General features: G+C 35.7%; 1 protein-coding gene across 14 annotated transcripts in view; it reads left to right on the forward strand.

The window, feature by feature from the left end:
- The window catches only part of CCDC171 (coiled-coil domain containing 171), a 545371-nt gene that overhangs the window by 316100 nt on the left and 203220 nt on the right, over positions 1–26051 (forward strand). For 7 of the 14 annotated variants that reach the window (XM_074394865.1, XM_074394861.1, XM_074394874.1 and 4 more), the window contains 3 exons: positions 12945–14720; positions 16830–16919; positions 19014–19164. The exons of 3 other annotated variants lie outside the window; for them this stretch is intronic. In XM_074394865.1, the coding sequence (XP_074250966.1) occupies positions 12945–13172 (228 nt within the window). In that variant the 3' untranslated portion in view covers positions 13173–14720; positions 16830–16919; positions 19014–19164. 4 more of the 14 variants (XM_074394864.1, XM_010338737.3, XM_074394862.1 and 1 more) reach the window with 3 other exon arrangements.

Consider the following 26051-nt stretch of genomic DNA (forward strand, 5'->3'; position numbering starts at 1 on the left):
CAGGCCACTGGTAATACAGAAACAAGCAAATGAAATAAACTGTGGCTTCAAGGAATGAACACTCTAACGCAGCACTATTCATTAGAACTTACTGTGATTATAGAAATATGGCTTTGGGGCACTTGGAATATAGATAGTATGACTGAGGAACTGAACTTTAATTTAATTTTATATTAAATTTTAATTAAGGTAAGTTAGTGACGTGGCTACCATATTGAATAGTGCAGGTCTAAGCAAACATAAGACTGTGATACTGTGCTATTATAAAAGTGTTTATGGGATGTTATAATAACACAGAGGTGGGGTATTATATTATATTGTGCAAGGTGACAGACGGCAGGGAAAGTTTGGGGGAAAGGTGATACCTGAAGTAACCCTTGACAAACAGAGAAGTTAACCTGATGAAGGACCTTCCTTCTAAATAGAAAGGGCAGCATACAAAAGTGGCTCCAAGATAGGAGAAAGCAGAGCATGCTTCAGGATCAGCATTTTGATTAGAACTGGAGAGCAAAGCTGTTTTATGAGAAATTACCTTAATGCAATTGTAGTGTCCAAGAAGACTACCAGTCAAGTTATCCAAGAGGTCATAACAGAAGGTGTCACACACCAGATTAATATATTGAAATCACATGGTTTGTTGAATTAATTAAACACACAGTAAAAAGCAAGAAGAGATACAGCAGGGAGCAAGCACAGGGAAGGACCATAACCTGAATTATTGGTTATGCAGTGTTCATGTGCCCTGTCTCTCTGCTGCATCAGCCTCTTCACTTTCTGTGAGGTTATGAGGATCAGGGTTGAGGTTTGTTACAGGGGCCTTGAAAGACTGAAGGTGCCTGAAGCCACTTACACACACTTGCTATCTAGGAGAGATGCAGGGACAAACATGCCTGGCCAGTGGCTATAATTTGCCACTGAGGCTACTGAATAGTTTGTGTTTTATCTGCAGTTATAGGGCCAATTTAAGGATGACATTAACTAGAGGTGGCATATCTCTACCTTATGATGTGGCCTTTCCATCCATTTCTATCTATAAAGTAACATGTTTTACCATATGGATTTTGCCTATGTCTCCCACACACTACTTGCTGATTCATTATCTGTGCTTATTAATATTTCTTAAAAGTTTCATATTTCCTATTTTTCTAGTCTATAATTAGAAATTTGAATATTTTTGAATAACAAGCAAATATACAATAAAGAAGAGATGAAGTAGTAAATAGCAAAGTCTGAAGAGATGACTTGTTTACAAAAATTAAAAGTACATTTAGGTCAGAGAAAGTGAAGAGACAAAAAAACTGATGAAAAATGCTTAGCAAAGAGCTTTGAAACCTATGTCAAAATTATTATCTAGTGGACAACCTACTCTAAGCACAGACTGCATTTCAAGCAAATCTAGGCCTTTTTGAAAAACCTGTGTGCAGATTCTAGAGAGTTAATTTAAATGAGGGCTCTGGCAGCTGGGGAAGGACTAGTAGAGATTTTATGGGCAGGCACCCAGAGGAGGAGATGTGAAGTGGAGAGAATGACCTAATACCTTTATTCCATGTGGGCCTAGGGACTGGCATCTGTACTCCTAGAAAAAGGGCCTACAGGTAGAAGCTAAAGAAATGTTTTGTGACAGACACTGCAAGACACTGGGTTTCAGAGTTGTCACAGTTTTCAGATGACAGAAAGGGAAGGATGGGCACCCCAAATTTTTATTAGCCTAGCAACAAAATTTTTATTAGCTTAGTTACCCATATGGCCTAGCGAGCCCTCTAATACATTGAAGGTAGGCCTTGATGGAGGGATTGCAGACACCAAGCAGCTCTTGATGGGGAATTTACAGGGGTGTTTGAAGCTTGTATGAGCAGGACAGGGAAAGTCCAGGGTAACTTGACTCACCTGGGACTTTGTATCCACAGAATAATGAGGATGGGAAACTTCCAGTGCTATTGTGCATCAAAGCTTATCCTCAAAAAGTAGGAATTATGTGGTTTCATAGTATCTCAACAGATTATAATTTAAGGAGAACTGGATCAGGATGAAGATTAGTTAAGGTCTAATAATCCCCCAAACAGGGAATTTTTATTTGTTTAATTCACTGTTGTATTCCAGTACCTGGAACAGTATTTGGCACATCATAGGCACTCCACAGATTTTTACTGACAAAATAAATGAATAGAGCTAATTTAGGATACTAAGAGGGGATATGGATTTAGATATCTATGTATTATGCAAGCATAGGGAAAATTTATCATATGGAATTGATAATGTAGGGAGTCGATTCCTGAAATATAGCTTAGGGGTATATTATTTTGGAATTCTGTGTTTGCTGTGTTTTACTGTTACATAAGATGTTCTCCCTAGGGATGGGTTTGGTTTGAGATGGCTGGAAATGGTGTGATTATATCAGAAGTAACATTCCTGACTGTCATGTAAAGAAAATGTCATTGCCAGCTAAGTGATTTGTTTTAGAACATGTGCCCCAGTGCTTGTGATTTGAAGGCATTCCGCAGATACAACCCCCAGATCACATGATTTGTCTTACATCTGAAGTGCCTTTCTCTCCCTAAGAAATAGACTACATTCTTTTAACTGAAGATAGCCAGTCCCTCCAGAAAGGCCCAGCTATGGAATTGTTCAAAGGATCCACAGCCCTGGGGAATATAGAACTTATACCATGGTCAGTGGGGAAATAAAGACAGTTTGCAGCATTCCATGAAGAATTGCTAAGGATTTTAGGTGTGATATAATGGAGCAATGAAGGAACATGGCCTAAAACTGCAGTGGAAGGGAGGAGCAGGCAAAAAAAATGGGTTTCAAATTGTAAAATGAGAATTTAATGCTAAAGTTGCTGAGATGTGTGATTGACAGATACTTATATTGTTAGAAAGGTTTAGGAAAGTCATTTCTTTCAAACTATTTGAAATTCTAAATGATTCTTTCCTTCCTCTGCTCTTCTTTACTTGACTGCCTGCTCAGTAATTCCACTCCTTGAAAAACATATTGCTATGAGGTCTAAGTTTATAGCTTCCAGATTATTACTAAAATTTTGACATTGAATAAAAAAGGTTTATAACTTTAAGAGGAAATTCTTCAGTAATGAAATAGTGGTCAGAAAACTTTTGCCTAATAGTTCCCAGAGAGAGTGTGACATGTGTACATTTTGACCACAGAAGTCGTAATTTGGCAGCTGGAAGTGCTATTTGGAGTAAAATGAAGGCACACAAGTTATAAGTAGCCACTCTGCATAAGAAGTTGCATTTGTGCAGAGTAGAGGAACAAGTTATTCAGTGTCATTATTTGTGTAGGTGTTTACTCAGTGTAAAATTGTAAATATGACTTAGGTAACTGAAAACATTGAAATGAATGTTCTTTGCTAGATCAAAATCTTTTCAAAACATGCAAAACACTTATTTGAAGACTTACCCTCTACGACCTTTAACCAATTACATTTTTATTTTAACCACACATTTCAGAGCCATAACTATACTAAAATATATAGATGTGTTTCAATATTTATAAATATATACAGTTTAATTTTTAATAAAGGGTTTTCAGTTATAAAAGTAAAACATGCTTATTATAGGTAATTTGGATAAATACAAATCCTAATCCTAACTCAGAGAACAGAGAAAAAAACCCAAACACTTCCAATACCATGAAACAAGCACCATATGTAATTTCATGTACTACTGACATAGTCTAGCCCTAGGGTCAGCAAAGTACAGCCTGTGGGCCAAATCTGCATGCCACCTGTTTTTGTTTGGCCTGTGAGCTAAGAATGGTTTTAATGTTTTAAATAGTTACTAGAAAAAAAGCAAAAGAATAATAATAGATCATGATACATAAAATTTATGTGAAATTCAGACTTTATTGTCCATAAATAAAGTTATATTGGAACTCAGCCATGCCAATTCATTTGCATATCCTCTATGGCTGCTTGTGTGCTACAACAGCAGTGACTAATGCTTGTAACAGAAAACATATAGCCTACAAAGCATGAAATACCTACTCTCTAGCTCTGTACAAAGGTCTGACCTTTGGTTAGACCCCAGCATTTGTCTATGTTATCCAAAAATTTATAACTGTAAATTTTATAGCTACATAATTTTCTACCACATAGCTATAGCTTACTTAACTATGCTTCTGGGTGAATATGAGATTATTTCCAATTTTTGTTGTTATTAATATAAAGAACCTAATCATAAATGTAATTGTTGGTTCAAATGGCATTAACTATTTAAGACAGTCGCCCAATTATAGATCTAATGGCTCTATCAACTTATACAGTTTTACTAGCAATTTATGAATGCCCACTTCACAATGTTTTCACTTTTATTAACACAGCATAATTTTTAACATTTAATTTTTATCAGCAATAAATGTCTTATTTTATTTTTCATTTCTGATTACTTATAGGAGTTACCATTTTTTTCCCATTTGTTACTCAGTTATAATTTTCCTTTTGTGAACTACCAGGTCATAACTTTCTCTCATGATTCAAATAATTTTAAGGATAAAAAAATATGGAAAGAAAAATTTAACCTTTTAGACCTTATTTTTCTACCCAAACTCTAATTTAGTTCTTTTTTCCAAAGATTATTGAGTTTCTTTTGATTATGTTTTCATTTTGACCACACATTTCAGAGCCATAATTATACTAAAAATATATAGGTGAATTTCAATATATATAAATATATACAGTTTCATTTTTAATAAAGAGTTTTTAGTTATAAAAGTAAAACATTTTGATTTCTTGTGATTCTTTTCTTCAGAAAAAATCGGGATAGATATGCATGTATGTGTGTTTATGCTTATTTTGATATATATATTAATATTTATATATGTATATGTATGCATAAACACATGTATACATTTTGAACTTTCTCTTCTCACTTGGATATATTTCTGTATCAGCCTTTAGATATTTACATCATTTTTTAAATCCTTGTTGTATTATATGGTTGTGTCATACTTCACTTAAATAGGCCTCTGTCGATGGACCTCTGATTTCATTTCTAAATGTTTTGTTTTTCTGTCTAAAAATGATTCAGTGAACATACCTGTATGCTCACCTTGGTGAACTCTTCTGAGCATAGCCATAGAAGAAATGCCTAGTAGTAGAATTGCTGGGTCAAAGGAAGGTATATTTAACATTTCGTCATCCAGAAAGGTTGCACCAGTTTATATCCCTAACTACATGGCATAAGTTTGCCTGATTCCCTCTTCTCACCAGTGGAGATCATCAGACTTTTAAGTTTTTCTCATCTGATATATGAAAAGGAATCTTTAATTGGGATGTATTGTATTTCTTTATGAATGAAGTTTAGCACCTTTTCATATGTTTCTTGGTTATTATACTACTCTCTCCCCCAATCAGACATCCAATTTGCATATGAGGCACAGGCTGGCAGTGATTTCCTGTTATCTGTTTTTTCTCTTTCTTAGTAATAGAGCCTCTGAATGTTACCTGGGCTGCTCAGGAAACAAACAGACAAACTACATTTCCGAGACTCTCTCAAAGCTAAATTAAGTATATGGCATAAGTTCTAGTCAATGAGATGTAAGTAAAAGTGTACAATTTTAGGAAGTGTCTTTAAACGGAAGCAGTGCCTTCTTCTTTGCTCCATCCTCCTTTCTTCTGGCTAGAATGCAGACATACTAGCTGGAACTTGAACAGCCGTTTTTGACCATGAGGTAAAAGCCACATTCTGGGCTATGGAGTCCAAGATAGAAGTAGCCTGGATTCTTGGTAACTTTATATAGCCCTATCAGAGGGAAATAAACTTTTATGTTATTTAAGCCAATGACATTTGTAAGAGTTTTCTCTTACAAATGAACTCAGTCTTAATAAATATGCTACCCTCATTCTATTTTCTAATTACATTATTTTAAGTGATTTGCATACTTTTATGGGGATTATATGCATTGCACATATTTTTGCCAGTTTGTCATTTCAGATTTTCAGGGGCATTTTTCTATATAGTATGCTTGTTTTTATTTATTTGATTTTTGTAACTTTTTATATATTTGTGTGCATAAACATATTTACGTTTCTAATTCTTTCTGAATTGTTTGGGAGTGTATGTTTCTAAGATGGGTAAAATGTGTCCTTTGCATTTTCTGGCCGTTTCTGCCACTGTCTATCAGTTGTGTCCGGATTGGCAGGACAGCAACAGACTGCAAGCACAGGGTATGAAGAGCACTAGGAAGAGGAAGAACAAAAGCCACTTGGGAGAATTTTTCAACTCTTTTTCTAACCTTAACCACATCAGGAAATCTAAACATCCTGGAGAAGAAAATGGGATTTATTGTCTTGTCAGACACAAGGTATCTTGAAGTAATTTAAAATTAAAGTTTAAATGTTCTAGTGTAATTTTATTTATTTATTTATTTATTTATTTATTTATTTATTTATTTTTGAGATGGATCCTTGCTCTTGACACCGAGGCTGGAGTGCAATGGCATGATCTCAGCTCACTGCAACCTCCGCCTCCTGGGTTCAAGGGATTCTCCTTTCTTAGCCTCCTGAGCAGCTGGGATTGCAGGTGTCCACCAGCACGCGCAGCAAATTTTTTGTATTTTTGAGCAGAGATGGGGTTTCACCATGTTGGTCAGGCTGGTCTTGAACTTCTGATTTCAGGTAATCTGCCAGCCTTGGCCTCCCAAAGTGCTGGGATTACGTGCACGAGCCACCACGCCTAACCTTAAATGTTCTAGTGTAATTTAACACCTCAGAGCCTATTTTTTTTCTTTGACTATAACAACATATAAGCTCCTTCGATGAAAGGGCTATAACTTACATTTTTGTGTAAGTTCCATAAGATCTATGTATTTACTCCAGTAAGTACCATAGTCATTCAAATGTTGGACCACAATAAAATATGCTATCAAAATATAAACATTTATTTTAGCCTCTGGCACAATCTATGTACTTTTATTTTCTAGTTTCAGAGAGGTTATTTGAACCCTTATTTTGTTGATGAAATGCCTCTAGATATAAAATAAGCCTGAGGATGTATCTTCTTTGGGTGACATGCTAGGGTAGTGGTCAAGCGTGTAAATAGGAGAGTCAGAGGAACCAACAGACACATCCCTTTCTACCATTACCAAGCTGTGCAACCTGTGGCAATTTATTCTGCTCTCTGAGCCCTAGTCTCATCAACTATAGAATGAAGATAATTGTAGTGCTTTCTGATCAAGTCACTGTGAGAATTCAGCTAATGCCTGTAAAACTAAACCTAGCACAGTGCCTGACATAATGCTCAATACATGTTAGCTATAATTGTAAAGTTGGAATTTATATCACTTGAGTAAAAAGAGAAGTGAAGAAGAGGAGCTACTCTATGCTATGTATCTTTGGGTATATTATTCTATTTAATCCTCATAAAAGTCCTGTGAGGGATTATTCTTCCTCCTTTACAGATAAGGATACAAGCTCACACAGGTTAAATAACTTGTCAAGGATCATGTAATTAGTAAATGGCAGAATGAAGTTTAGAACCTTAGTTCTCTCTATCTTCAAAGCCCATATTCTTTCCATTATTCTTTGCTAAATCTAATTGGGACATAATCTGTATATGTGTGAAATAACAAAATAGTGATAAAACACCAAAACCATGAAGTAATAATATGAGTCATTTGTTTATTCACTCATTTATCATTTAGGAATTTTATTTAGTCCCAGATGTTCTGTTAAGTGCTAGGGGTACAAAGTCATGATTCTATCACACTAAGTACTGAGAGTTTTATAGGGGAAATATAAGAACATACAAATTAGTGAAAAAATAGTAAAATAAATGCTCATGAAGGAATGTAAAAATGAGATTGGTTGTTACAGTTAGCTGTGGTTGGGGAAGGAGGGGAAGAGGATCCAGAAAAGCCTTATCAAAGAGGCAGACCTTGACCGGAGTTTGAAATGTGGAGGACTCACCCAACAAAGAGCAGAAGTGGACAGACTGCAGGGCGGTGTGAAATATGGAATGTCCTATTTAGGGACTCAAGTTCCATGTACCTGGCTTGCACAGTACAAGTGAGGAAATGGTAGGGAGGCTGGACAGGAAAGCCAAGAGCAAGGGCATGGTTATAGGGAAGCATGAAGAATCAAAACCATTGATCCAATCAATCTTCCACGTCAAACAAGTAGCCAAGGCTGAATTAGAACCAAATAGAATGCTGAATGTCTGCCTGAGGACAGAGTTGTTGTGATATGAGTCAAGTTTCTTGCTAATATGCCTACCTCTTTTTTTCTGATTTGTTTCTATCTCTCTGATTGTCCTTTTCAAATCTCTTAAGTACACAGGGCTCTTAGGGTGTTTCCTAATGCAACTTCTTTGCATCGTTCCGTTAACTGACATTTCTTCCCATGCCTTGATGTCAGTAAGATAGTCAAACCAGTCTGTACTAAGGTTTAATGACTTGCAGGGAGAAGAATAGATAAAGCATTCCTACAGGCTTGTAATTGGAGCTAAAAGAATTGGTAACTACTCTATGAGGAATAAATGGCATGATAGCAGGTGTGTGTATGTGTATGTATATTTACATGATACATATATCAAGTATATATATGTGTATATATTTCTAAGGTGAATGTATATGTTTTTGAGTATATATATCTCAGATACAAAATTGAGTATTACACAAGAGAAAACTATGTGATTATTGCCAACTCTGACTGTCGTTATAAACTACAGTGTCCTATGAGACCAGCATGATGACTGGAAAATTGACGGGTAGAATTTGGTGGACTAACCTGAAGCATTTAGAAGAAAGAAAACTTTGTGACACCTAGTATTGAGACTGTTGTGGCAAGAGCATGTTAGGAAGCAAAGTAAAAATGACAAGGGAGCCTCCCTGTAAGACCCTCTTATGGGCGTTTTAATTTCTTCATCTGTTTGTGTGGAGCTGTGCAGGCTACTTAAAAGCAGTCAATAATTTACAGGGGTTCAAACATCATCATGGAGATTGAAGTAATGAAAAGAGTACTATAGGGTTTAATTTAATGAAGCCACATCATTTAAATTGTGGCTTATCTTATCTATTTGGCTTTTATTTATAATGATGTGCAGTGCACAATGTGTATTCTTTCCCCTTAAGAATGGTCTGTCTACATCCTCTCAAGTATATTTGGGAAACTGATTTCTGGGTTAATGTCACTCAAAAAAGTTAGGGTAAATAGTATATGCTGTCACACGTGGAATTATGGCAGACCTGTAGAATTTCAGAGCTAGAAAGAGTCCAGCCCTTCATTTGGATGGACTAATTTACCTGCCCCAAATGACCAAGTCAGATTGTAAAAGATCTGTGAGGAGAAACTAGTCTGCTTATCTTCAGTCTAGTATTCTTTTCATCACACTATGTGCTTAGCATAATCTCCATGCAATGCTACTAAGGCTTACCAAGTCACATTTTTCCTTACTTTTTATAATACTAAATTCTAGAAGACTTAACTTGATCATAAATGTTACACAGGAGACAAATAGCTTAGTTTCAGAAGCCTTGGTCGGCAAAAAGCCTTCTGCTTATAGACAATTTATTGGGTGTTTATTTTATTATTAAACTAATGCTTTATTTATTTATTTTTGTTTGAAAAACATTTGTAGAAAATTAAGGTATTAAAGCCTTGAAAAATGGCTAATGGATGTGTCCAATTACTGTATTTTATAAGATTTTTAAAATGTAGAAATTTAGTAGACACATTTTGTATTGTGAATATGTATTTAGCTGATGGACTATAGCAGTTCAAATAGAATCATTTACAGCTTATTGAGTAAATAAAAGTGCTTCCATAAAGATTCACATGACACCTAGCTTTTATTTTAGGTAACTAATTTCCTTTTGAAAAACTGCCTAAATTTAGATTTATGTAAGAGACAGAACACCTCAGCAGTTTTAAAAGTATTTTATATGACCATGGACTTTACAGATTTAAAATATAACGTCAGGTGGTGAATACTAACTTTAAACGTTCTCTGACAAAAAATTATTTAACTGTCTTTTACTCTCTGTGTTACATTAAAATAGTACAACAGTGTTATGTATTTCTGGATATTATTCTGGATATTTGTGAAAAAGAAAACTAGTCCATATTTACTTTTTATTTTAACATTAACATTCTCAAATCAAAATTTCACCAGAATTGTTACTGGCTTCTTTTTAAGCTATTAAGTGACTTAAAATCAGACTTTACCTCATTTCATGAAAAAAAGCTTTTTTTCTAGCAGTACAGCAGATGATCCCAGCAGCAAAAGCAGTCATTTGTTTTCCTTCATACAGATGTATCTGTCTGTTTACTTTCTAGAGGCTATCTTTTGAGGGGGTACTAGACTTTAAGGAAATATCTCTCTCTCCTTTTTTTTTTTTTTAAATATCTGGAGATTTTAGGTTATTTTCCATGTTTAGGACACAAGGTCAGAAGATAGTGTGCGAAAAGTGAGACCAATATGAAATACTAGGGAAATAACACCCTAATCAAGGTTATTTAGTCAAAAATGTTATATTAGATGAAAGGGTGCTTTCAGACAACATAGTGGAAAGTAGACATATTAGAAAAAGTAGGATGAAAAAAGGCAAAACAGGGGCCTCCTTTGTAGGGTACTAAGATCTGTAGAATATTAAAGAGAAATGAGCAGTTAGTAGAGACTCTCCCTAAAGGACTGCCTGCCTAACTTTGTAATGTGTTAGCTTAATGGATTCACAAGAACAAAAAGGAAAACTTTAAGCACAGCATACAGGTTTGAGTGAATTATGCATATCACTAATATTGACAAAACGGGAATGGTTGGTCAATTTGGCATAGCTACCTTTCTCTAACACATCAAGATGAAAATATCCCCAGTGGATAGCTGACCTTCCTTGGACTGATTCTGCACACCCCTCTATTTTCCCTACATAGTTTTCTTAGACCAGAACTTGAAGTATAAAGATGTATCAAAACAAACTTTTGAAGCATTTCCTGACAATATTCTGTTATAATAAAGAGTACTATGGCTATAACTAGGTTTATTAAGAAGAAAATCAGGCACCACCATTTCCTGCTCTTCCAGCATTCCCCTAACCCCCAGGTCTGGCAGAATGAGAAGTTAGTAGACAGCACTGTAATGTTTATAGCTGCAAAGTCAATCCAGTAATGACCCTGTTAATTCAGACACATCGCTGGGGGAAAAATAAGAAAAAAATGATTCTAGCAGCAGAAAAAAGGCAGGCATCTACACCTCTAGCCTCTGATGTGATGAGATGCCTCTGTTCAGGTTCTGAACTGACATGATCAGGCCCAGCATTAAGGGTTTGCAGGCAAAACCTCATTAATACTACTAATCAGGGTCAACACATGATTTTGGAAATTCTTTTCTTTCCATTGGGGAACCTTGTCCTTCATAGCACTATTTCAAGTGACCATTTTAGGTGTTTTCTAACTTCCAGTGTAAAAAGAGATGATTTCCGTCAGCTATAGGCCTGCAGTAGAGTATCAAGAAATCAAAAGAACAAAGATCAAAGAAAATTGCTGAACTAGGTGTTAGATGCAGATATTGATTTTTTTTCCAGTTGTAGTTTTTTAAAAATCCACAAAAATGGTAACACATACAACAGTTGAATTTCTAATACTTTCCTAAAGCCAGTGATAGCTTGTCTCTTGTTTTTACATGTAGAAACAGTTTTGTATAACATGACATAATAAAGTGGACCTTATAGTTTAAATTATTTTGTTATCAAAACTGTAAGAGGATCTACTAAAAAGTTTTTTTTTTTTAAGAAAACAACCCTGCAATATAAAGTATAATTTTAGTGTGTATACTTATAGCCAGACTTGGTTATTTCAGCAACATTTATTTCCTGGAAATCTGGAAAATTATATCAAACAATTGATCACTATTTTCCTACCATCTTCAAATGTCTTAAAATAATACACACCTGCTTTACTGCTAAGGCTTTCTTCACATTAAATATTAACTACTAGATACCAATGTCACTTAAGGCTTAAATATGTAGCTTTACCAAAATGTTAACTCTGTTGTCCAGTATTTCATGATTATGTGGCATTTTTAAGTTTAATTCCCAACAGTTTCTGGATACCATCAGTGTTCTCAAATATATGACAAATTGTTTTCATTTCCTTATTTTGACATGTGATTTCTAAATACTTACAATAGTCTTTGTCAAAATAGGGTGGTGTTGTGGACATAAAGATGGAAACAGTAGACACTGAGCACCAGGTACTCCTAGAGCAAGGAGAGTGGGAGAGGGTCAAAGAACCACCACTCGCATACTGTGCTCACTACCTGGCTGAGGGGATCATTAGTGCACCATACCTCAGTGACTTACCTGGGGAATTACTATGTAACAAATCTGCAAGTATGCCCCAAAACCTAAAATAATAAAGTTGAAAAAAACCCAGGGTGGTGGCATTATTATTGAAAGTAAAGGTGAAAAGTTCTCACTAGAATTTTGTGTCTCACTCAGTGTGCCGTTTTCTAGAGGTCACTGGGATTGGCTTATTTTTCTTTGTGCTACTTTTGTTAAATAAGTAAAACAGATAGATTTTAAAAACATAAATACTCATAGTTTCTAAGCAATCTAATCTTTCATATTATATGGCACTTATTATATAGCATAATGAAATTTGCTAGCATCAGTTTCTATAAATTGCCAGTGGACTGAAGTCAAGGTAAAAATCTCTTATTGTATTGACTCTTTGATACAATAACTTTATACAATATATTAGTATTTAGGCAAACTCCTGTTGTATAGAAAAGTTCATAAAAGAGCAAATAAGGGATTCAATCACACTTGGAAAATAATTTACCTTTTATATATTGTCATACAGATTATTGAAATAGTAATTGCGATCTCATTTTATATTATAGTGATTATTAGTCTACTTGCCTCTTTATGGTTTTAGGTTCTGTTTGAGAGTTTTCAACTCTGTGTTTATTACTTTTTTCTTTTGTATGTCACAGATAGGATCACGAGACCATTCAAATCTCTCCATTCCTTCAAGAGCTGCTCTTCCTGCTGACACAACTGGTGTTGGGGATTTCTTACCATTGAAAGCTGAGCTTGATACAACTTACACTTTCTTAAAGGAGACATTTATAAATACTGTGCCCCATGCTCTGACATCATCTCACTCCTCTCCAGTGACTATGTCTGCTAATGCCAAAAGACCACCTCAGATTGGATTATGACTTCATGAAATTAAAAAATGAAGGAAGAGTTAACAGTACAATTAAAATGGTTTTGAATGGGGATTTTCTTATCAGTTGACTTTTGTTTCAGCAGAAGTGACAGTAGATTTAAAAAATTTGTGCTATATCTTGATGTATTCTGGTAGCTCTGTCTCCTTGAATAAGAAAATAGCCAACTTTTTTCTCTCCAAGTTTTATTTATTATCACAGTTGCTCATTTTTATGTAACATATTTTTAAATGTTAAGGAATGACACATTTTGGGTAATTTCCCTCAGACTTAAAAAAAATCAATAAGCCATTTTAGTCTCTATCTATCAAAGTTGTTTCATACTTGTCTATTTTAAAGCAGGACTGCAATGCTTTAATAGGATTGAGAGAGCTATTTGAAATGTATGCCAATGATTCCTGTCATTTCATGGCAGCCCGGCCATGGTTCACTGAGCCCCCTCTTCTCTCTTGTCAGCTCAACTGAAGACAAGCATTTAGTTGCAAACTTTAAGCAGGTTGTGCAAAACAGAAATGATGTGACTGCTTCTCCTCCTGCACAATAATGTCACTCCTGGTCAATGTGAGAAGGTCAGGTTGCTCCTTGTAAAGCTACATGATACCACTTGCCCATTTGAACAAGTTAAGTTAACTGCTGAATCTGGTCCCTGCAGGCATTGAAAACTCATTCTTTTAGCAAGTCTGCATTTGATAAGAAAGTAGAGCAATTGTGCTGAAGGATTTCTGTGGTATGTTTAGGCACTTCATAAGGACAGTTCCCACACCAGGATAGCAGGTAATATATTTACTGTAAGCTGAAAAACTTTCAGGTAATGGCTGTTTTGACCTTCAAAATAGACTCCTTTTTTGTTTTTGTTGTTGGTAGGACCCAAGAGTGACGCCCATCTTTGATGCTGACAGAATTTAAAACAAGGCCATTGCCCTGCATTTTCTGCCTTGTAGCACACAAAAGTAAAATTGTATGTCAGGCCGAGATGTCGGCGAGCTGACAAGATGCCCCAGTGACATTTCAGCTAGAAAGAGCAAGTGTCTTGCAACCAAGTGGTCAAATATCAAATAATAGGTCAAGCAGGAAGGAGCTGAGTTCTAACCACAAAGAGGTTTCTGGTAACTTACTTGACAAGCTTTTGGGTGCTTTGTGGCTTGACAAAGTGATGTTCTGTTGGGTATCGCTAGACAGACTGTTCTTTATCGCCTTCAGAAGATCAGACATTGACATTGATTAAACTCTTTAACCCTTAAAGGTTAAATCCTTGCAGTTTGCATCATGGTAAGTGAAGAACAAAAGAATATTTGTAGTAAAAATTTGTTTTTGTATTAATCGTTTAACTCTCTAGTGCTATTAACTTCTGATGTGAACTATAGCTTTTGACAAAGAGTTTTGATACAGAATATTTTTAATATTATTTTTCATTATGGAGTCTCATTATGGATACATTAGAATTGAACAGAATATATTATGGAAGCTTTTTTGTCTTATCTTTACAGTGACATTTGATTCAAATATATCCAGCCGCTGAGAATTTTTTCATTGGCCATGGTAAATAAGATTTTATACTATTTGTTAGTAGCCAAATTAGCGAAGTGATTTATGCCATCTGAGGGAACACAGCAGTATTGCTGTCACACTGTGTAACACATCCTGTTCTTATAATACTGAACTACTATAATTAGCTTTATGTAAAACTTTAGAAAGCTTTCATGTTGAGTGAAATTATATCTTTAACCAAATTTCTCTTAACTCTTTCCTTGGAATTATTTTTAATATGACCTGTGTAACATGACCTGTATGAAATTCACTTACAAATGTATTATAACAAACACGCTATTTATTGTTTTGGTACAGATCATTTAATTTCTGCACATTTCAGAACACCCTTTTCTGCTTTTCCACACAATAATTAGGATATTGTTCATATAGAAATTGATAGTTTTTTAGTTCATGTGAGATCATTGAGCTTACAATTCTCACTATAGAAAAACATTGTTACTATATGTAACCTCTATGTCTAAGTGTTTGTGTGTATACTTGTATTGAATCTGTTTTCAGATCCTAATGATTTTAGAGGAACAAGTACCTTTTAAAATGTGCCTTGGAAAGACCTTGGTCTTCTTGCCTTAATTTTATAATCTGTTAATGGGATAACTCCAAAAATAAATGTATATGTGTCTCCATATATATGGGTATCCATTTTGTACAGTGAATTCTGTGAACCATAAATTCAAAAAGATTATTAAATCAAATCAAAGCATGTCACATTTATAAGCAACTAGATGCTAAAGGCCATAGAAACTGGAGGAACCTCCTGAGTGATCATTAGTATTCACTACCAAACATAGTAATATTTATACCATATGCTTTTTTCCCAGAAGTGAGACCCAGCAGGGGGAGAAGATTTAATGACATATCCTATGGAGATCTGAGAAACTCTAGACTGCTTCTAAGCACCTTAGTGACCAATTGCTGCATATTTGAGATCTCTGTTGTGTTGGAAAGGACAGTTGCTCTATCAGCTTCTTTATCTTTTTAAGAATGATGTATAGAGTAGACATATCTCAGGAGAATGACTTCAAATATTTCTGTAGGAGAAAGGAAGTTTTACTTTACACTTCAGAATGTGGATTTTCTTACCAACCTTCTGTGATCTAGAAAAATACCTGTATCATCTATCCTATTAATTCTTAAAGTTATTGTTCTGATACCTAAGTCCCACTTCTTTATTGAGGGGGTTGCCAACATTTTTAATACACATATTTTGAAATGACATAATACAAAAACAAAGAGGTTTAGGATTGCCAAAATTACCAGGTCAGTGATAATTTAATGAAATAAGCAAATAACCTTTTAAATAGTAGAATGATCACTTTAACAAATATCTGACTCTTACTAAACTTAGTAACTCTATTTCCTATTTCACATTTGTGATATATACTATTATCGAATGTTTAATGAAATTATTACTATTTTTATGTTACTTTATTTACCAGGTGCCTGAATTCATTCTGTAGACCATACTGAATTATAGAAAGTTGATCCTATTTCACTGTGCACTATTTTTTCAAGAGACGGGATCTCACAATGTTGCCCAGGCCAGTGTTGAACTTCTGGGCTCAAGTGATCTTCCCACCTCAGCCTCCTGAGTACCAGGGACTATAGATACATACCACTGTGCCCTCACTGTGAACTTTTTATAGACAAGTTTTCTAATATAAAAGGTGGAAGATAATTAATATTTATTTAGCAACTGTTTTATGCCAGTTATCATAGCAAAACTAATGATCTTACAATAAACCTGTAGCATAGATATTTGCATCACCGTTTTAGACACGAATAACTGAGGATCAAAAATGTTAAGCATCTGACTACCAAAGATCACACAAAACCTAGGAATTAGTAAGCCTAGAGCTGCAGTTCCAAAGTCTGTATTATTTTGATACACTACCAATCCTGCCTTTCAGAAAAAATTAACACGTTTTTTTAAGAGAAAAAAATTTAAAAATTGTCCTGAACAGTTAGGAATAATTTTGAAAAGTATGTTTTGGTTTGAAATCTAGATTTCTTATGAATTGATTAGACTAAACAAAATACGTACATACTAGTATTATTCATGTAAATAGTAACTGTGAAGTTTGTGTCTATCTTTCAAAGGAAACACCACCCTTACTGTGTTGCCCAGTGTCTCTAGCTTGGCCCAGAAGACTACACAGATACTCTGAGAAGCAGACTCTCTGTTGAGAGGTACTGTTGGTGAGCCAGCCTGACCATGCTATTACTTCCCATTGGAATATAATGACATATGCCAAGTAAAGCTGATCAATAAAGCATTCACTTATGTAACTCTTAGGTTGAAGATTTAAAAACATATTTTCTGGACTAGTGTAGAAGGCTGAACAATGGCCCTACAGGATGCCCATGTACTGATCACCAGAACCTGTGAAGGTTACCTTCTATAGCAAAGGGATTTTGCAGGTGTGATTAAGTTAAGGATCTTGAGATGGGGAGATTATCCTGGATTAGCCAGGTGTTCCCTAAATTCAGCAGGAGGTATCTTTGTAAGAGAGGGAGGTGCAGGGGTTGATTTGACTATGGAGAGGAAAAGGTGATTATGATGATGGAAGCCGAAGTTGAAGTGATGTGCTCTAGAGACGGAGGAAGGATTCAGACCTAAGGCATTCAGGGTGGGTGCTAGAAGCAGAAAGAGGCAAAGAAATGGGTTCTCCTTAGAGCCTCCAGGATTGTAAGATAATACATTTGTATTGTTGGTTAAGCCACAAGTTTGTGGTCATTTGTGGCAATATATCACAGCCATCAAAGGAAACTAATACACAAGTAAACTTTTAGTAATTTTTTCAAAAAGATTAATACATTAATCTTTTAATATTAGCAAACAGAGAAAGTGTTCCTTCTTTTAAATTATCCTCATCAGTTGCCTTCATAACTTGAATTTTCAAATTCTTTTCAGTTTCCATTTTATATTCATGGCTTCTGAATATAATAAACAAGTGATTATATAGGGCTAGAATAGAGTCACACTCTATTGCCATCATTTTTGTTCATTCTTCAATTAACCTGTGATTTTAATATATATTTTAATGCCTACAGTTTTAAAATAGATGCCTTAAATGTTTTAAATTTATCTTAAAGATCTATTTTAAATGATTGTTTTTATTGGATTCCATTTTGGTTGGCATATATAATAGCTACCTTACAAAAAAATTGAATCTTGAATGAATTTATATTAATCACAGCTTAAAATAATGATATGGAATTTATGAATTATATATTAAATGTGCCAGAGCATTTTCTTTTACTATTTACCCATGAGTTCAACATGTCCCTGGCCATTTCTTCCTGCCTTTTGTTATAATTGAAGCGAGAGAATTTTAATAATTTTCCCCAACAAGGAAATCTTCTAACATTTTTACAATATAATATTTGAATCCATTTTGTCTTTACTTTGGCGAAATCATATAGTTTTTCCTGATGGTTTAGTTTAATGAGAGAAAGGAGAGCAATTTTAATTGAAATGACTAAGTGTTGAATGAGATCAAACCTAAAATATTGAAGATTTAAACCTAGAGTGTTAAATATTTCAAGTACAGTCAAGAAAAGAAAAGAAAAAGAAAGCCTCTGATTCTGTAAGGAACCCCTCCATTCCTTCAGTCCTCCTGGTTAAGTGAGACATAAATGTGTAAATTTACATATTAGAAGAGCTCCATCTTTTTTTCTTAACCTTAACAATTTTATTACAAGACTCTTTCTGACTGTGGAATGTGTTGATTGACATATCCATATATCAGATGTCCTGTTAGTTCATCCTGTAGGTGCCTGCGTATTTTTTCTGAAAATACGCAGGCACCTACAGTATGAACTAACAGGACATCCACCCCTCCTGCATAATCTTTTTTAATTGTTTTAAACAAATCGGAATCTATAGGTCTCCCTAACTATATCTTCTGGGCAAATTACATTTCCATGGACATAGCAATGGGAAAATGTGGTCTTATTCTTTGCAGTAGTGATACCTAATTAATATCACATGCTATAAGTTGTAAAATCTCCGGATACAGTATGGGAAGGAAATAAATCAAAACAGAACTTTGCTCCTTCCTCTAAATCATCTTATGTGTAGGTGTGGTAGATGCTTAGGCATATGTTTTCAAAGCTCTGACCTTAATGTTAGTCAGGCAGCAGAAGCCCCACAACATCTAAAGCTTTGAAAACTATTGGGTTATATTATCTGAAGACAGTTTTTTTTGTGTGATTTAATTGAGTCATGGTTCATTGTCTTTTATTGCATGTTAATGCCAGTGAAATGCTGATTGTTGACAGAGTCCTCCCAGTGAAGCAACTCCAGAAATGTTGTGTGCTGCTATAGGAAACTACGTAAAATAGGAAGGCTTATTTAGATCTGAAGAAGACTCATCTGACAGGTTAAGAGCTATCAGATATTCATAAATATTCACCATGACAAGACTATAAGGTAAGCTGTCTTCAGTAGATCCCTTCTGTGTTTTGGGTATCTATATAAGAGGAAAATCTTAAATGTGATCTAGGATGAATGGAATTGTATTGGATGCCTAGTAAAAAGAACCGTAAAGTAAATAATTATAGGCTATATGATAGGACATCTCATTTTTGACCTTTTCCTTCAAACAGTAAGCAAAATATATTTTCTTTTTCAATGTTTACTTCCGGTTTAAAAGTAGGAGGCTTAGGCAGTAAAAGTGCACATGGAAAGCTTTGGAACATAGACAGTCCCTGCAAATTGTTTAAGACCTGAGGTTTAAAGACATCAGTTCATTCTGGTGACTTTGATATACAACTGACTATTGAACTCATTGTAAATGCTTCTATGGTTACAGAAGCACCACTTCAGTTTTCCTCTGGGCTGAGGAGGAGTATTCTAAATATGTACTCTGAAGACTAATTAGAAAGATTCCTATGAAGCAGACTTCTCATTCACAGTCATAAAATTTTTTTTTTTTTTTTTTTGAGATGGAGTTTCGCTCGTTACCCAGGCTGGAGTGCAATGGTGCGATCTCGGCTCACAGCAACCTCCGCCTCCCAGGTTCAGGCAATTCTCCTGCCTCAGCCTCCTGAGTAGCTGGGATTACAGGCACGCGCCACCATGCCCAGCTAATTTTTTTGCATTTTTAGTAGAGACGGGGTTTCACCATGTTGACCAGGATGGTCTCGATCTCTTGACCTTGTGATCCACCCGCCTCGGCCTCCCAAAGTGCTGGGATTACAGGCTTGAGCCACCGCGCCCGGCCAAAATGTTTTGTGATAACAAATGGTAGTGGTGTTCTCACTGAAGTGTCATGGGTCCAAGAGGGCACAAACTACATCATAATGTATGTGACTGGTGCACAACAGGTGGAGCTACACAGAACAGTCCTGGCACATGGAGGTCATCATCAGCTTCAGCGTCCTACTTGGGCTTTTTGCTTCCTTTAATCTGTGGGGAGGCAGAATCCCTGTTCTTAAGAGACAATTTTGAGGAAGTCCAACATTGATTTTCCTGAACATGAAGTTAGTCAGAGTAGAAATCCTGGATCACTTTATATCTAAATAGCTTTTGAAATTGGCAATCACCTTTTGACTAGATGTATCTGTTTCACAACAATTCAGGTAAGAATTCAAACACCTAGGTTAGAGCACATACATATATATTCTTAAAAAGATATAATTCACATAACATACAATGTATCCTTTTAAAGTATACAATCCACAGTTTTTCACATATTTCACAAAGATGTATAGTTATCACCATCTAATTCTGGAACATTTGTATTACCCCAAAGAGAACTCTGTACCCATTGGCAATCACTTTCCATTACCCAATCTTCTCTCTCCTGGTGACCATAATCTACTTTCTATCTCTATAGATTTGCCTATTTTTGTATATGTCATATAAATAGAACAATATGTCTAGCTATTTCTATCTGGTTTCCTTCATTGAGACTGATGTTTTCCAGGTTTGTTTATACTGTACTATATATCTACGTCATTTTTTTTAAGTGGAAAAATATTCCACTATATGAATAGACCACATTTTGTTTATTCATTTACCAATTAATTGACTTTTGATTTATTTCCAGTTTTTAAAATTCAAATAGTTTTGTTGTGTGAATTTCTTAGTATTTTTCTATATACAAAGTGGTATCATCTGCAAATAGACGTAGTTTTGCTTCTCCTTTTCCAATCAAAATGCCTTTTATTTATTCTTCTTGCCAAATTGTCTCGGCTGTAGTCTTCAGTATGACATTGAATAGTAGTAGCAAGAGTGAACATACTTGTCATGTTACTGATCTTAGGGGGAAAGCATTAAGTCTTGTACCAGGAAGTAGGACCTTAGCAATTGGGTTTTCATAGATGCCCTTTATCAGGTTGAAAATGTTCCCTTCAATTTTTAGTTTTGTTGGCTGTTTTTAACACAGAAGGATGTTTTCATTTATCAAATATTTTTTCTTTATCTATTGAGATGATCTTGCGGTTTTTGTCCTTTATTCTATTAACAGATGTCTTACTTTAATTGATTTTCACACATTAGACCAATCTTGCCTTCCTGTGATAAATCTCACTTGGTCATGGTGTGGTACATAATCTTTTTTTTTTTTTTTTTTTCATGTTTCTGGATTCAGTTTTCTAGAACTTGTTGTAGATTTTGCATCTCTGAAAATAAGGAGTATTGGTTTGAAGTTTTCTTGTGATATCTTTATCTAGTGTTAGGCTAATACTAGGCTCATAGAAAGAATTGGGAAATTATCCCTTCTCTTCTGTTTTTTGAAAGAGTTTGGGAAAGGTTAATGTTAATTTTTTTAAACATACTTAGAATGTATTAGTGAATTCATCTGGGTCTGAGCTTTTCTTTGTGGGAAATTTTTTTGATTATTAAAAAAAATCTTTTTAAAATGGTAAAATATACATAACAAAAAATTTACAATTTTAACAGTTTTTGAGTATTTAGTCTCTTTACCTAAACAAGCCTGTAGTATTTGGCAAAACTTAATAAAGATTTGAGAATAACTGAAGGGAATTGTATTATAGAAAGTAAAAATATTAAGACTGGAAATAGAAACACTCCTCATGTTTTTAGAGTGGCTCTACTTGGTCTGCTGCCGTGTTCTGGAGGCCAGCTTCCCTCGCCACAGTGAGCATGCCCCATAGTGCATCTCTTTCACGCAGAGTCCAGGCACTCAGTCCACACTGTAAATGTGGAAAAAAAAGTCTCAGCTTTCCTCCCAACCTGCTTCCTAGCCACAGTCTCCTGACAAAAACTGCATACATTTAAAAAAAAAAAAGACTTTCAGATATAATTATACAAAGCAGTTAATGTTTTCTGGAAATCTTCTATTTCAAGTTAGGATCTTGGCTTTACCTTTGTAGAACTAAAAGGTTTATTGAAGTGTTTTTTCAGAAACAGGAATAGTCTGTCCCCAAATTCCAACAACAGCTGTACTTCAGAAAATACATGTTATTTGTAAAATTTCAATGATCCTAGAACCAGTTCTTAAGTTGGACTCAAGTTAGACTTCTTAAATTCCCCCTATCTCCAGAGTGATCTCCCCAGCAAATGGCTCAGAGAAGGGGGTCAGCAGCTCCCCTTCCTCTCAGTACTCTCAGCATCCAAGTTCTATTTCTGAGACAATAGCTATCATGCAAGGCCTCTCTGCTCCCCCCAGGCCCAGGCTTTACAATCTGGGTTCTCTCTCAGTGGAGACCTATTTTAATTGATTTCTTCAAAGCCATCTTTCATGGCCCCAAACGATCTGTAGAGATCTTTTCTTCAATCTTTTCAAGCTCTATAGAAGAAGGTCCTTGGCATTTGTCTAAGGTTTACCATTCTATAATACCCGGACATGTATTCTGTTATAATGTCATGATTGAGATTCTTGGATGTTGCTCATACAGTTTTTTTTTTTTAAATAACTATTTCAAAGCATCTGTTATAGACTGAATTGTGTCCCCCACCCCCATTTGTCTGTTGAAACCTGTATTAGTTCATTTTCACACTGCTGATAAAGACATACCCAAGACTGGACAATTTACAAAAGAAAGAGGTTTAATGGACTTACAATTCCACGTGGCTAAGGAAGCCTCACAATCATAGCAGAAGGCAAGGAGGAGCAAGTCATGTCTTACATTGGTGGCAGCAGGCAAAGAGAGAGAGAATATGCAGGAAAACACCCTTATAATAACCATCAAATCTTGTGAGACTTGCTATCATGAGAATAGCACAGGAAAGACCTGCTCCCATGATTCAGTTACCTCCCTCAACACATGGGAATTCAAGATGAGATTCGGCTGGGGACACAGCCAAACCATATCAAAACCTTAACCTCCAATGTGATAATATTTTGAGATAGGCTTTTTGAGAGGTTCTTCAGATTAGATGAGGTCATGAGGGTCCTCTTGATGGGTTTAATGGCTTTATACGCAAGGGAAGGAAGAAAAAGAAAACCCTCACTCTTTCTGCACCACAAAAGGACACAGTGAGAAGGTGACTTTCTAAAAGCTAGGAAGAGAGCTCTCATCAGGAATCAAATCAGCTGGCACTTTGATTTTGGACTTCCCAGCCTCCTGAAATAAATGTTCATTGCTTAAGCAACCCAGTCTGTGGTGGTATTTTGTTAGTCTGAGCTGACTGAGCATCTTAACTTCCAGTGAAAGTGTCTAATTAATATAAGCAGTGCTGATTTATGTATGATGGGGATGACAAGTGGAAAGATCTGTCTGGTGTAGACATGTAGAAGGTTTTTAACTTGTAACTACCTAAACAATGTTAGATGTTCTTTTGCGGATAGAAATACCCAGCCCATTTTAAAGTAGGCCAGAAAAACTGGGAGATTCTTACTACTTCAGAAACAATGTCTTACCTTTTCTTTTCCATAACCCTTTCCCTTCCCTTTCCACCCCCACCTTTTTCTGGCTCTGTCTGTCTCTTTTCCATATGCTCTCAGCATGACTTCCTAAAGGTACAGATTAAATGGTTGAGGTTATTTGAAAAAGTGTCTGAAGTTCTCCTCCAAGCCAGAAGGAATTGTACTATAAAGTAGAATAATTTGAAAGGGAGGAGTTTGTCTTTTTCATGAACAGTAAAAAGCTTTCATTCTTTTAATAACTGAAAAGCCTTATACTTCTGTTAGAGTCTCTAAGAACCTGTGATAAAGTTCATATCGTAGTTGTAGTTTATTCTGTGAACTGGGAGAATGCAAACTTCTTTTGAGAAGATTCTGGCTCTTTCTGACACACTTCTGCAAGGAGCATACTGAAAGCTGATGTATGAGTGTTACAAATTAAGGTGTTATATTTGTAATTAATATAGAGAAAGATAATATCGCACAGACATAGCCTTTATGCATTTCTGAGAACTTCTCAGAAGTTCAATTAGCAGTAATTGAGCTTGTTTAGTGTTTATGGCCCAGAGTAGTGGTATGAGAATTTAGAACCTTATTAACTCACAAGCTGTGTGTCCTTAGGCAAGTTATTTAACCTTGTGACCCTCAGATTCCTCTCAGGGAAAAGGGAGATAATGATACCTTCTTTGCTGAGCTCTTGTAACTGTGATGTAATAGAGTATTTAGCACACAGCCAAATGGCACACCAAAGTTACTGTCTTGGATGGGGTAATTTGATGATGAGGCACCTAATCCCATTCAAAATTACTGGAAGGAAAGAGGGATAATTCATGGTACCCAACGGCAGGAGTGCAGCCCAGCCTTTAGAGGAAGCAAGGGGTTTCTCGTAATGCAGCCTCCCTCTCCTCTGTTACTGGGGTTGTCTGCTCTCTCATCTCTCGGCCTTTCTGTCCCTCTGCTTCCTTCTCTTTCTTCTACTGACTGGTGCTCTCAGCCTAATTTCCACATGACCCAGGCATGGGCACCATGGCTCTGACTCACTTAATTTTTCCGTTTAAGAACCTAAAAGAGTCATCACCGTTTATTTCCCTGCACTCTTCTGTGTCCAGACAGAAAGGGATGCTACCCATTTAGCAGACACAATGGGAAGAGACGGAGGGGAACATGGGTAGATTCTATAAGAAGGTGGTGTAGGGGCGAGATTGAAATAATGGGCATCTCCAGAAAAGTCACTCGAACATTAACATCCGTTCTCTCTTGAAGGTTGCTTCCTACAAATAAATCCCACCTAAATATGTTAGTTCTTACCCTGGATTTCTTGTGCAGCACTTAACTAAGGACTTGCTTTTGCTTCTTGAAGCTCCTATTCTAGTTTTTTTACAACTACATGATCCTGGTTATCCTCCTACTTTTTTGATAGGTTATTTTCCAGATCTTTTCAGACTCTCCTTCTTCTTTCCTCTTAAATACTGAACATTTTTCAAGGTTATACCTTCCTGCTAACTCTTTTCCCCCAGTTCTCTATCCCTTGATGAAATTCAGCCACAGAGAACTTGAAACACAATAGTTGACAAGTACATGGGAGTGGTCTTCATTTCTCTTTTTTCCGGTATCTTTAATTTTCTAGCAATAGCTTTCTTTAAAACAAAAAAACAAAAACTATTTTAACTTATTTCTCAGACTCTCTTCTTAATGTTTTCAGATATGGCAATATCTCCCATATTTTGTACAGTTTATATTGTGGATTTTGTGATCAGTTTTGGGGTGTGTGTGTGTGTGTGTGTGAGAGAGAGAGAGAGAGAGAGAGAGAGAGAGAGAGAATCTCTGAAGCATATGTAGAATATCTGGGAAAGTGGCTAGCAGGTTCTTAGCACCTTTTTAAGGGATCCTCAGTTCTGCTCCCAAAGTCTCACAGGCAATTGTTCCTGAATAAACAGTTGTGTTTCATACTGTTTGAGAAATCTTTCACTGCTGCTAGATAATTGTGTAAGGAGTTATAATAATCTGCTCAATGGGATGGATGTGATAGCCTGCAATGAGACTAAATCTATAATAATGATTTTATTTGTGTTTGTTCATCCCAAGGTAGGGAGGTAAGAGCTAAAGTTTGTGTGTGTGTGTGTGTGTGTGTGTGTGTGTGTGTGTTGGCATTTGGAAATCAGCACTACTGTATCAACTTTACCTTCAACTGCTAGATAAAGAGGAAATTTAAGTAGATAAACCAGAAATTCTGCTAAAAAAAAATCTTCCCACCCAGAACCGATGAGGCAGCAGAAATAGCTTTTACCACTCCTCTGCAGAGTAGAGACTAGGGACATCTATAGTCCTCTGTAGCAGAATAGACTACAGTATAGTTTCACATCAAGCAAAACTGGTGAGTATTTCTTTGAAATTAGAACCCAGGTGGGCAACAAGATAAAAAAGAAGGCAAAGCCACTGAAGCCATGGGCCCTGGACCAAATGTGAAGTCTGACAGATAATTTGGAGCCCTAAGGCCTGTTGTGGT

The sequence above is a fragment of the Saimiri boliviensis genome, chromosome 2, assembly GCF_048565385.1.
Source record: "Saimiri boliviensis isolate mSaiBol1 chromosome 2, mSaiBol1.pri, whole genome shotgun sequence".
Classification (NCBI taxonomy): domain Eukaryota; kingdom Metazoa; phylum Chordata; class Mammalia; order Primates; family Cebidae; genus Saimiri; species Saimiri boliviensis.